The sequence below is a fragment of the Nicotiana tomentosiformis genome, chromosome 4, assembly GCF_000390325.3.
Source record: "Nicotiana tomentosiformis chromosome 4, ASM39032v3, whole genome shotgun sequence".
Lineage (NCBI taxonomy): Eukaryota > Viridiplantae > Streptophyta > Magnoliopsida > Solanales > Solanaceae > Nicotiana > Nicotiana tomentosiformis.
Genome location: NC_090815.1, coordinates 30779459 through 30793512, shown reverse-complemented (window position 1 = coordinate 30793512; position 14054 = coordinate 30779459). Strand labels below are relative to the sequence as shown.

General features: G+C 37.8%; 2 protein-coding genes across 2 annotated transcripts; both read right to left on the bottom strand.

The window, feature by feature from the left end:
* Window positions 1-6813: 6813 nt before the first annotated feature.
* LOC104085304 (LEAF RUST 10 DISEASE-RESISTANCE LOCUS RECEPTOR-LIKE PROTEIN KINASE-like 1.1) lies at window positions 6814-8441 on the bottom strand. The gene is made up of 2 exons (XM_033653188.2): window positions 8189-8441; window positions 6814-8061 (listed from the first exon to the last, which is right to left on the bottom strand). The coding sequence occupies exons 1-2, from the start codon at window positions 8379-8381 to the stop codon at window positions 7160-7162; spliced, it is 1095 nt and encodes a 364-aa protein (XP_033509079.2). The 5' UTR covers window positions 8382-8441; the 3' UTR covers window positions 6814-7159.
* A 1285-nt stretch (window positions 8442-9726) lies between these two features.
* Window positions 9727-13134, bottom strand: LOC138909449 (uncharacterized). Its single transcript, XM_070200648.1, has 6 exons — window positions 12116-13134; window positions 11767-11962; window positions 11521-11670; window positions 10287-10871; window positions 10016-10233; window positions 9727-9946 (listed from the first exon to the last, which is right to left on the bottom strand). The coding sequence occupies exons 1-6, from the start codon at window positions 13132-13134 to the stop codon at window positions 9727-9729; spliced, it is 2388 nt and encodes a 795-aa protein (XP_070056749.1).
* Between the last annotated feature and the right edge of the window lie 920 nt (window positions 13135-14054).

Sequence of the window (14054 nt, the reverse complement as noted above, 5' to 3'; positions counted from 1 at the left end):
AGCAGTGGTGAAAATACCGAGGAAATTCAAATCATCTTTTTGTGCTAATACAAGAGGATACAAGTCTCAAATCAGGGCCAAAGTTCAGTCAATCCCATTTTCACAGTTGATTCTTCTCCACCAAGTTGAATGAATTGGAAACGCCTTGATATTCCATCTGTTATGAAGAGTTCTGCTTTGGTCTCTGGTTGGATGGTCACACGTGCAATAGTTTCTTGTTAACAGAATGCTTGAAAATCTGAATGTTAGCAGGGTGTACTAACGTTAGAATTCCAAAAAATGTGCATCCCATATCTGTAGTTTCCTTCATCTGAAATTATATTAAAGTTAAGACAATGATATAGAAAAGGAACACTGAATGACTAATTTATCAGGAAAAACTGAATCAAAACTACATTAGGACATGGTGGCACAGATAAGTGAGCAATAATGATTTTAAAGATCATCAACTAGGAAAGTTAGCATATATCATAAGGCATCTCCATTTTAAACACATTTCTGGATACAATTAGGCAATGAACTCATAAACAAGGAGAGAGTGAAAGCTGAAAAATGATGAAGTTGTGTAGCAGTGATATATTGTGTTGAGGTTTTATTTTAAGATGTAATATTCTTAAAATGAGGGTGAATGGGAAATGGAGGGAAAATGAAATTTTGAGTAAAATTTTAAGTTTCCCCCTCTTAACAATAAGACATTGTCCCATATTGGAAGTGGAAGACATTTTTGGTGGGTATATATATGATTGCTCTTCTTGTAGCTCTTAAAGAGTTAAGAAGAAAGCAAGCCTCGCGCCGTCGTCGTCGCTCGCTCGGCTTCGGCTTCGGCTACGGCTACGGCTACGGCTACGGCTACGGCTACGGCTACGGCTACGGCTACGGCTACGGCTACGGCTACGGATTCGGATTCGGATTCGGTCAAACGATTGATTGATTAATTTTTTGGACCAAATTTATTTGTTAATAGTAAATATTAACGTAAGATTATCCGTATTTGTAACGGATATTTTTCAATCCGTGTATTGATAATTGGCAGCCGGATAATGGTCTTCCCACCATGAAGTGCTTGCTCCACACACCATGAAGTGCTTGCTCCACAAACACTTAATGCTTGCTCCACCATGAAGGGTGGACGTTTTGGTCTTGCACTCCTTCTTGGTTGCTATATAAATGAGCAGCAATGTTGAAGGAAGATACAAGAACTCAACATACAATTAGCTATACATTGCATTGCTTCCTCTCAGCATTTCCATTCGATTTTCTGAGTATCTCCTCCTTTGTTCTGCATTGTTTTTAAACTTCAAACAAAGCAACTGTAAGTGTGATTTGCTACCGAACTTTGTGTTCGCCGAAACACTGGGGTTTGAAGTACCGCTACACCAGTGTGTAATTCGTTCTATCCTGGGAGGAAATAATCCATTACCTTGGGTACTAGGAGGGGATTAAATTCCTTAAGGAAACACTGTGAATTCAGTGGGCTCGAATTCATTATTATTGTTTCATTACGTTAACTTATATTTTGCAGAATTAATATTTACAAATACAGGAATATTGACCGGGAATAACAATCTTAAGGAATTTAATATTTATTTCTGTACTTGTGTTATTCTTATTATTCTGCAAACTAAAACCTTTGTGGTTTTGTGTACTCCCGTTTTGGAGAGTAAAGCCTTCGTGGCGTTTTGTTGGATATTAAAATCTACGTGATTTTTACTCCAGTTTGAAAACGTGTATTAAACGTTTGTTTGTGTCATTCTTTTACAGAAAAGATGATGACTGAAAACGAAAACCAAGCTGTTCCGATGGCGACTGCCAACGCAACGACAAGCCGAACACCGGCGTTGGCACCGGCAGAAAAACCCGGAAAATTTTCCGGGATTGATTTCAAACGCTGGCAGCAGAAGATGTTCTTCTACTTAACTACGTTATGTTTACAGAAGTTCATCAAGGAAGATGTTCCTGATCTGCCGGATAAAACTCCAGATAATGAACGCTTTCTCGTGATTGAAGCGTGGAAGCATTCTGATTTTTTATGCAAGAATTATATTCTTAGCGGACTGGATGATAATCTGTATAATGTATACAGTAGCATGGAGACATCCAAAGAATTGTGGAATGCGCTTGAAAAGAAATATAAGACTGAAGATGCCGGGATGAAGAAATTCGTTGCCGCAAAATTTCTGGACTACAAAATGATAGATAGCAAGTCTGTTATTACTCAAGTCCAGGAATTGCAAGTGATTATTCATGATCTACTTGCTGAAGGTCTTGTAATCAACGAAGCATTCCAAGTAGCAGCAATGATTGAGAAGTTGCCTCCGTTGTGGAAGGACTTCAAAAATTATTTGAAACACAAACGAAAGGAAATGTCCCTTGAAGATCTCATTGTTCGGTTGAGAATTGAAGAGGACAATAAAGCTGCTGAAAGGAGAGGCCGTGGAAATTCAACAATAATGGGAGCAAATATTGTTGAAGCTAACAAAAAGAGGAAGAAGGCTTCTGGTCCGAAATACAACCCAAGCAAGAAGCGGTTCAGTGGAAACTGCTACAACTGTGGGAAATCCGGACACAAATCTACGGAGTGTCGTGCTCCGAAGAAAGACAAGAAAAGGGGTCAAGCAAACATGGTAGTAAACCATGATGATGTTGATAACTTGTGTGCCATGCTCTCTGAATGTAACTTGGTGGGAAATCCTAAACTGTGGTGGTTTGATTCAGGAGCCACTCGCCATGTTTGTGGAGTTAGAGAGGCTTTTGCTACCTATGCTCTTGCTGAACCCGGAGAGACAGTTTATATGGGAAATGCTTCAACAGCAAAAGTTGAAGGATATGGGAAGGTATTTCTAAAAATGACTTCTGGCAAGGTCATGACTTTGAACAATGTCCTTCATGTTCCCGAAATGAGAAAGAATTTAGTCTCTACTGGACTTCTTGTTAAGCACGGTTTTAAGTGCGTTTTTGTATCCAACAAGGTTGTAATTAGTAAGAATGGAATATTTGTGGGAAAAGGTTACCTCACCGAGGGCCTTTTCAATCTCAATGTAATGGTTGTTGAAAATAATAATAATATTCCAGCTTCTTCTTACTTACTTGAGTCAAATGATTTATGGCATGTGCGTTTGGGTCATGTCAATTATAAAACCTTGCGGAAAATGATTAACTTGGAAGTACTGCCCAAGTTTGAATGCGAAAAATCAAAATGTCAAATATGTGTGGAATGTAAGTATGTTAAACATCCTTATAAGTCAGTTGAAAGGAATTCGAATCCTTTAGACTTAATTCACACAGATATTTGTGACATGAAGTCAATACCATCTCGCGGTGGAAAGAAGTATTTCATAACTTTTATTGACGATGGTACTCGATATTGCTATGTTTACTTACTGAATAGTAAAGATGAAGCAATAGACGCATTCAGGCAATACAAAAATGAAGTTGAAACGCAACTTAACAAGAAAGTAAAAATGATAAGAAGTGATAGGGGTGGTGAATATGAATCTCCTTTTGAAGAAATATGTTTAGAATATGGAATTATTCATCAAACAACAGCCCTTACACGCCCCAATCTAATGGGATTGCGGAAAGAAAGAATCGCACATTAAAGGAGATGATGAATGCGTTGTTGATAAGTTCTGGTTTGCCACAGAACTTGTGGGGGGAAGCCATTCTTACGGCTAATCGAATATTAAATCGAGTGCCCCATAGCAAAACACAATCCATTCCTTATGAACAATGGAAAGGAAGGAAGCCCAACTTGAATTATTTTAAAGTGTGGGGGTGTTTGGCAAAAGTGCAAGTTCCTAAACCCAAAAGGGTAAAGATAGGACCGAAAACCGTTGATTGTGTTTTCATAGGATATGCGACAAATAGTAAAGCATATCGATTTCTGGTTCATAAATCAGAAAATCCCGAGATTCATAATAATACGGTTATAGAATCAGATAATGCTGAGTTTTTTGAAAATATATATCCGTATAAAAAGGAATGTGAGTCGTTTGGTGAAGGATCTAAACGACCTCGGGAAGAAACAAAAGAAAGTACATGTAATCAGGAGAATCCAAGACGTAGTAAACGTCAAAGAACGTCTACTTCATTTGGACCAGATTTTGTGACTTTCTTATTGGAGAATGAGCCTCAAACATTTAAAGAAGCTATGACTTCTTCGGAATCATTGTTTTGGAAAGAGGCAGTCAATAGTGAAATAGAATCCATATTGAACAACCATACCTGGGAATTGGTTGATCTTCCTCCTGGAAATAAACCTTTGGGTTCTAAATGGATTTTTAAGAGAAAAATCAAAGATGATGGCACTATTGATAAATTCAAGGCAAGGCTCGTAGTCAAAGGGTATAGACAACGAGAAGGTCTAGACTACTTTGATACATACTCTCCAGTTACAAGAATTACGTCCATACGGATGTTAGTAGCATTAGCTGCAGTGTATGGTCTTGAAATTCATCAAATGGATGTTAAGACGGCCTTCTTAAATGGAGAGTTGGAGGAAGAAATTTACATGGAACAACCCGAAGGGTTTGTGGTTCCAGGTAAAGAAAAGAAGGTATGTAGACTTGTTAAGTCTCTTTACGGACTAAAACAAGCACCCAAACAATGGCATGCGAAATTTGACCAAACAATGTTGTCAAATGGTTTTAAGATAAATGAATGTGATAAATGCGTGTACATTAAAAATGTTCCAAATCACATAGTCATTGTTTGCCTATATGTGGATGATATGTTGATAATGAGTAATGACATTGCCAACATAAATGCTACTAAGCGTATGTTCAATAGCAAATTTGATATGAAAGACTTGGGAGTTGCTGATTTAATTCTGGGAATTAAGATCAATAAGACTCCTCAAGGTCTGGCATTGTCACAATCTCATTATATTAAGACAGTACTTGAAAAATTCAAGCACTTGGGCTTTAAAGTTGCAAAGACTCCAATTGACGTGAATCTTGCATTAGCAAAGAACAAAGGCCAAAGCATATCACAATTGGATTATGCTCGTGTATTGGGATGCTTAATGTATATCATGAATTGTACACGACCAGACATAGCTTGTGCTATAAGTAAACTGAGTCGATATACGAGCAATCCAGGCCAATCTCATTGGATGGCAATGAAACGAGTTTTGGGATATTTAGAACATACCCAGAACTTTGAATTGCACTACAGTAATTTCCCTGCGGTGATTGAGGGATACTGTGATGCAAATTGGATCACCGGTTCAACTGATTCTAAGTCCACGAGTGGATATGTTTTCACTATTGGTGGAGGAGCGGTATCTTGGAAGTCGTCCAAACAAACATGTATTGCCCGCTCTACAATGGAGGCTGAATTCATAGCCTTAGATAAAGCCGGTGAAGAAGCTGAATGGCTCCGGAATTTCTTGGAAGACATTCCATTTTGGCCCAAACCGTTGACATCAATATGCATACATTGTGATAGTCAAGCGGCAATTGGAAGGGCTGGGAGCATCATGTATAACGGTAAATCTCGTCATATACGACGAAGACATAAAACCGTTAGGCAATTACTCTCTAGAGGAATTATCACAATTGACTATGTAAAGTCAAGTGATAATGTGTCGGATCCACTTACAAAAGGCCTAACTAGAGAGGTAGTTGAGAAATCATCAAGGGGAATGGGGCTATGGCCGAGAACAAGTCATTGTGGCGGTAACTCTACCTAGAAGACTGGAGATCCCAAGATCTAGGTTCAAAGAGATCAAACAAAGTCATTAATGACGGTTCAACATTGTCAAATAAAATTTTAGTCCATTCTCGTGATGAGACAATGTTCAGTACCAAGGATAAAGCATTAAGGCTTTTTAATGATTTCTAAATTTGATACGGGGTATATCAAATAGTGTATCTACAGGATGACACGTTTAGGAATCACCTATTTAAGTGTGAAGTGTGAGCCGCTTCAAGGAGAACTTTGTAAGGCCAGTTCTCTACGCACTTATGAACCAGGCGGTGTTCATGGCTGAAACGAACACAACAATGAGAACCAAAGACGGTTAAGGGTTGATTGTGTGACTTATGGTTGTCTAGGTATACACCAAAGATCGACGGTTCAAAGATATCAAATCTACCGATTGACCGAGTATATCCGACATAAGTTTACTACGGAAAGTTCAAAGGGAAACCTACTTATCCAGATGCAATTAATCCTTGCTTGTAAATCACACAGTTTTTCATGCATACTTCCGTGATATAGCCATTCCCCATTCATGTGGGGGATTGTTGAGGTTTTATTTTAAGATGTAATATTCTTAAAATGAGGGTGAATGGGAAATGGAGGGAAAATGAAATTTTGAGTAAAATTTTAAGTTTCCCCCTCTTAACAATAAGACATTGTCCCATATTGGAAGTGGAAGACATTTTTGGTGGGTATATATATGATTGCTCTTCTTGTAGCTCTTAAAGAGTTAAGAAGAAAGCAAGCCTCGCGCCGTCGTCGTCGCTCGCTCGCTCGGCTCGGCTTCGGCTACGGCTACGGATTCGGATTCGGATTCGGATTCGGATTCGGATTTGGATTTGGTCAAATGATCGATTGATTGATTAATTTTTTGGACCAAATTTATTTGTTAATAGTAAATATTAACGTAAGATTATCCGTATTTGTAACGGATATTTTCCAATCCGTGTATTGATAATTGGCAGCCGGATAATGGTCTTCCCACCATGAAGTGCTTGCTCCACACACCATGAAGTGCTTGCTCCACAAACACTTAATGCTTGCTCCACCATGAAGGGTGGACGTTTTGGTCTTGCACTCCTTCTTGGTTGCTATATAAATGAGCAGCAATGTTGAAGGAAGATACAAGAACTCAACATACAATTAGCTATACATTGCATTGCTTCCTCTCAGCATTTCCATTCGATTTTCTGAGTATCTCCTCCTTTGTTCTGCATTGTTTTTAAACTTCAAACAAAGCAACTGTAAGTGTGATTTGCTACCGAACTTTGTGTTCGCCGAAACACTGGGGTTTGAAGTACCGCTACACCAGTGTGTAATTCGTTCTATCCTGGGAGGAAATAATCCATTACCTTGGGTACTAGGAGGGGATTAAATTCCTTAAGGAAACACTGTGAATTCAGTGGGCTCGAATTCATTATTATTGTTTCATTACGTTAACTTATATTTTGCAGAATTAATATTTACAAATACAGGAATATTGACCGGGAATAGCATATTGTACATCATTTTCTGATTCATCTACATTGTCAATGACATTAATCTCTTCTTTCTTCTGGCTTTCAAACTCGCCCCTCTGAATCGCCTTTAGAATTTCCAACACTTCATCCATTGTTGGCCTCATCTCCTTCTCAAGTTGCAGACATTGAAAAGCTAGCTCTGCAACTGAAGTAGTCATTCTCCTAACTTCAGCATCAGACTCGTAACCAAGAGATGGATCAATCAACTCCTCAAATGCACATTTCAAAATCTTGTTTAATGCAAAGTTAGCCAAACTAATTTCATCCTTATTCCTTCTTATATACACAGCAGGCAGTGATGACATGAGCTCAACAAGGACAACCCCGAAGCTATACACATTGCTTTTATTAGTTAACTGATAGCATGCATGATATTTTGGATCGACATATCCAGATGTCCCTTGAGGAGCAGTCGAGATATGAGTTGCATCATGTGGAGAAAGTCTTGAGAGCCCAAAATATGCAACTTTGACACCAAAATTGTTGTCAAGGAGAATGTTACTAGCCTTAACATAACAGTGTATTATGTCAGAAGCGTGGAGATAAGCTAAAGCGCTAGCAGTTTCTATGGCAATTTTCATGCGGATAGGCCATATAAGGGTACTCCCGTTCTTTGCTTTATCACCGTGGAGGTGATAATCAATTGTTCCATTTGGAATGTATTCATAAACGAGGAGGAGTTCACGACTATGTCTTGATGTGCAACCATAAAGCATAACAAGATTCTGGTTCCTTAGGCGAGTAAGAATTTCAACTTCATTCTTGAATTGCACCATCCTCTTGGAACTTTGCTCGTACAGGCGTTTCACTGCAACTTCCCTCCCATCACGAAGTTTACCTAATAAAAGAAGTACATTATTAGCTTGCTGAAATATGTTACCAACTCATAGCATTGATACAATAATACAAAAACTCAGTCTAATGCTTTTCCAAATTTGATGAATTGAATTATAATGGCTTATTACCATGGTATACAGTTCCAAAACCTCCGTCTCCAAGTTCTTTGGAGGAATCGAAATTATTGGTGGCTTCTTCAAGTGTAGAGTAGGAGAAGACAGGGACTCCAAAGTACTTGCTACTGCCTTCAAGATCTTGACTTGAGGGATCAGAATATGTATTTCTTGTTGTTAGATTGGAGATAAACGAAGAAAAATCCATGAATTTCTTTGGGAGAGAACCCTAGATCGAGTGTTCTAGAGAGAGCTAAAAGACAGAGATAAAAGAATCTGCGTATATTCAATATAATATCTTGTACAACTTAACACTTATTTGTCTATTTATACTAAACAATAAAAAATGGCTATCTATTACATTTTTGGCTATTGATACAATAATATTACATGACTATAAAGTTGTCAAGTGTTTGGGCCTGGGTCTATTTCTTCTTCGGAAACTTTTGGGCCAATATGATCTGGGCCTGTTATTCTAACACCTCCCCCCTCCTCAAGCTGGAGGGTGAGAACACTCCCAGCTTGTACAAAAAAAACTGATGTTGAATGCCTGTTAGTGGTTTGGTAAAAATGTCTGGCAGTTGAGACTCAGTAGAAATATAGTGCAGAGAGATGAGGCAACTAGCAAGTTTTTCCCGGACAAAATGACAGTCAAGCTCAATATGCTTGGTCCTCTCATGAGAAACAGAGTTTTTGGCAATGCTAATGGCTGACTTGTTATCACAGTATAAAGGAATTGGAGCAGAAATAGAAAGGCCCAAGTCTGCCAACAGTCTAACAAGCCAAGTAAGTTCAACAACAGTTTTTCTAAGAGCCTTGTATTCAGCTTCTGCAGAAGACAATGATACTGTAGGTTGTTTCTTAGACTTCCAAGTAATAGGACTGCCTCCAAGAGTAACATAATAACCAGTCATAAACTTCCTAGAAGAAGGACACCCTGCCTAGTCAGAGTCTGAATAAGCAATGACTGAAAAATCCTCACTGTTGTTAAGGAGAATGCCTCTAGTAGGATCCTTAACCAAGTATCTCAAAACATGTAGACATGCTTGCATATGAGCAGTGCGAGGAGCATTAAGGAACTGACTAAAGTGCTGAACAGAGAAAGAGATATCAGGCCTTGTGTGTTGAAGAAAGTTCAGCTTCCCTATGAGCCTCCTATAAGGAGAAGCATCAACCAATGGATCACCAGAAGTGGGAGTGAGCTTTATAGACATGTCCAATGGTGTAATAACAGGAGAAGCAGAGTCACAATGAAACTCAGTAAGGAGCTCCTTGAGATACTTATGCTGATTAATAAGCAGTCCTTGGGGCAGGTGAGAAACCTCAAGTCCCAAAAAATAGTGAACAGAATCTAAATCTTTGATCTTGAATTGGTTGTCTAAAAAGAATTTGATAGAGTCCAACTCAGAGATATCATTACCAACTAACAAAATATTATCCACATATACAACAATAAAAATATTTGAAGAAGGAGTGATTTTAGAGAATAGTGAGTAGTCATTAAGGCTGGAAGAATATCCCATGGAAGTAAGAGCATTAGACAATTTAGCAAATCATTGTCTTGATGCCTGTTTGAGACCATACAATGACTTCTTGAGTTTGCATACCAAAGGAGGACCAGAAGAAGAAGAAGAGACAGTAAGGCCAAGAGGAACTTTCATGTATACCTCCTCAGAGAGATTCCCATGCAAGAATGCATTGTTTACATGAAGCTGGTATACATGCCAAGAATGTTTAGCAGCCAAAGCAAGTAGACATTTAATTGTAGTGAATCTGATCACTGGTGAGAATGTTTCAAAATAGTCAACACCAGCCTGTTAAGTATCCCCCCTAATGACCAACCTGGCTTTATATCTCTCAATGCTACCATCAGATTTTTGCTTAATCTTATACACCCATTTGCAAGGAATGACCTTCTTGCCAGGTGGTAGAGGAATAATATCCCAAGTTTGGTTAGACTCCAAAGCTTGGAATTCTTTTAACATTGCCTCTTGCCAGGCAGGATTGGAGGTAACTTGATGGTAGAAAGAAGGTTCAAGTAAAGGGGTAAGTGAGGTAGACTGAGAGAAAGATGAAGAAATGGCAGAAGTAGTAGGAGGTACAACATAGCAACATAGTCCTTAAGGCGGGTAGGAGTGATTGTAGACCTAGAGGATCTTCTCAAAGGAAGAGAAGAGGAAGGAGGAGAAAGAGGAATGTGTGTGTATTGTGTAATAGTAGGTGAAGGAACAGAAGCAGGTTCAGGAGAAGAAACATAAGGATGAAAGGGTGAAGAAGAAGTAGGAGTAGGATCAGAAGGGTGAAAGGGTGAAGAAGAAGCAGGAACATGATTAGGAGTGATGTGATCAGAAAAGGAGAAAGTAGAAAAAGGAAAGAAACCAGAGGGTGTAGAAGTAGATGGGAAGATATGTTCAACAAAGATGACATCCCTGGAATAGAATATAGATTTGGTTCCTAAATTCAGCAACTTGTAGCCCTTTTTACTAAACCCACAACCTAGAAACACAGAAGGAATAACTCTAGATTGCAGTTTATCCCTGGAAGTATGAGGAATAGTTGCATATGCTAGGCATCCAAATAATCTGAGGTGATCATAGCTAGGAGGATGATCAAGTAATACTTTATATGGTATTTTGTTAGAAAGAACAATAGAAGGAAATCTGTTGATGAGGTAAGTTGCAGTAAGGACACACTCCCCCTAATATTTGGTAGGCAGTTTGGATTGAAAAAGAAGAGCCCTAGCAGTCTCTAACAAATGCTTATATTTTCTCTCTACTATCCCATTTTGTTGAGGAGTGTGTGGACAAGAAGTTTGGTGAGAAATGCCAAGAGAAGTGAGATATGAAGCATGTGAATGAGTAGATCCTAATTCAAATGCATTATCAGTTCTGATAGTTAAAATAGAAGTATGAAATTGTGTAGACACCATGGCAATAAAGGATTTGATGATGGAAAATGCATTGCCTTTACAGGAAAGAAGATGTGTCTAGGTGACCCTACTATAGTCATCTACAATGGTCAGAAAATATCTTAAGCCATTGTATGTAGCAGTGTGGTAAGGCCCACATAGGTCAATGTGTACAAGTTGAAAAGGTTTGTTAGAGTGTGAGGTACTTTTAGGGAATAATAGTCTTTGTTGTCTAGCCATTGGACATATAGTACATGTGAAAGAATGTCTAGAAGAAAATTTGTCAGACAGATGAGGAATTATAGAAACCATTTTTACAAAAGGCATATGTCACATTCTTTGATGCCAAAGTACATCATTTTTATTGATAGAACTAGAATTACAAGAAACTGGAGCAACATTAGAGCTATCAACTATAGAATTATGAATAGGAAAAAACAGAAACTGAATCAGACTTAGGAAAAGAAGAAATTGGATAAGCATTTGCTTGAGAAACATCAGCTGCAGCAATACCATGAGATGACAATCTTAGAATGTATAGTCCATGCTCAACCTTATCAATTTCCAATAGCCTCTTCAGAGAAGGGCCCTGTAACCAACATAAAATATTAGTAAGGAGTGCATAGCATTTGAGTTGAGAGAGAAGTTGGTGTATAAAAATTAAGTTGTAATGAAAAGAAAGTACCAATAATACATTAGTTAGAATGATGCTAGAGGTTAAAGAAAGGCATCCAAAAGAAGTAACCTTTACTTTATAACCATTTGGTAAAGTAACAAGAAAAAAAGAGATTAAAGATTGTATATTGTGAAGTAGGTGTTTATGAGGTGTCATATGATTGGTTGCTGCTGAATCTAGGATCCAAGAGTTGAAATTGTTATGGCTAGCATGACATACAAGATAACCATATAACCTACTAACAAGATTGTCATGCCAACCTGTAAAATTTGCATAGATTGGAGAGTCTTGGGATGTAGACTACTAATTTGGAGAAGACATCTACATCTGATGGAATAGAGACATAAGATGAACATACTGTTCCTTGGAAAACCCATGTGGAATGTCTTTAGTTTCAGGTGAATCAGGCTTAGGTGAAGTCTGATCTGTTGGCTCAATCTGGACACATGCAACATCTCTTTTTCCCTTGGTGAATTTAAAATCTTGTGGGAATACATGTAGCTTGTAGCACTTGTCTACAATGTGACCAGGTTTCTTGCAATACTTGCAAGACAGTGTAGATCTCCTAGGTTCAAAATTCAACCTCTGAGTAAAATTTTTGATGGTGTTTGGTTGATTAGGACTAGAATTGGAATTGGAGTTGGCTATGAAGGAAGTGGAATCAGAAGAAAAAGGTTGGGAACCAGAATTAATTTCCCTTTGCTTCTCATCTCTGATCAGAATGGAATATGCCTTCTCCACACTTGGAACAAGACTCATCATTAAGATGTTACTCTTAATAGTAGAATAAGTTTTATTTAACCCTGATATGAACTGAATAAGTTTCTGCGCCTCACTGAATTCATGCATGGCACTACATGTACAAGGCCTTTCTAAAGAGATTATATATATTTTATCCCAGTACTCCTTGAGTTTAGTATAATAGGTGGCAATATCAGATGATCTTTCAGATGTAGAAGAAATGGATTGTTGAAGGCTGTAATATTGAAAAATATTGGCAACGCCATATCTTTCCACAAGATTATTCCAAGCTTCTCTAGCAGTCTTATAATAGAGAATTATTTTGGCTATGTCCTTAGAGAGTGAATTCGTTATCCATGCTTTAACCATATTATTACATCGTTGCCAATGAGAATCTAAGGGAGAATTAGTTGTAGGTTGAATTATAAATCCATCAATTAACTGGACCTTGTTCTTTGTAGACATAGAAATGATCATCCTTTCCTTCCAATCCCCAAACCTTGTGCCAGCAAAGGGCACGAATACTAACATAGTTCCTAGAGTGTAGGAAGGGTAAAGATAAAGAGGGTGAACGGGATCGAGGACTGATGTTGTTGAAACACCAGAAGGTTCAGCTGAATCACTATTCAAAGTCATGATTTCTACAATTTAATATCTAAAGTAATCAACTAGAAAACCTCAAAGAGATAGGTTTAGAAGAATGTCATCGCATGCGAAGATTGATGATGACAGAAAACCCTAGTTTCCGAGTTGATTTTCATGAGGCAATTATTGTGAAATTGATCAGTGAGAATGATTCAAAATCTCCATAGAAATCGTCGCATGAGAAATTTGAATGAAAAACCCAGTCGAAGACTCCAAAACAAATAAAAAACGAGAAAACCCTTTGAAATCGTCGCAACCAGAGAACTCAAGAATTTTTGATAATCTCTCCAATGAACACTCAGATTAGAGCAATAATCACCAGGATTTGCTTTGATATCATGTTAGATTGGAGATAAACGAAGGAAAATCCATGAATTTATTTGGGAGAGAACCCTAGATCGAGTGTTCTAGAGAGAACTAAAAGACAGAGATAAACGAATCTGCGTATATTCAATATAATATTTTGTACAACTTAACAGTTATTTGTCTATTTATACTAAACAATAAAAAATGGCTATCTATTATATTTCCGGCTATTGATACAATAATATTACAAGACTATAAAGCTGTTAAGTATTTGGGCCTGGGTCTATTTCTTCTTTAGAAACTTTTGGGCCAATATGATCTGGGCCTGTTATTCTAACACTTGTGAAGAAGTGAAAATAACCGCCCTTTCCTTTCTTGAAATGCCAGATAACAATACTAAGGCAAATTGAAAGGATCAAGACAATCACTACAGATAAGACTGTAGCAAACAACAGAAAAGTGGAACATAGTTGAAGAAGACAATATGGGATCACATTGAGTAAATCTGGTAATATGGAAAGGATTTGTAATTATAGGTAGTTACCTATAACTAGAATTTGCTTCGACTTTCTTTTTGCTGCAACTAAAGTAAATCAACAAAAAGG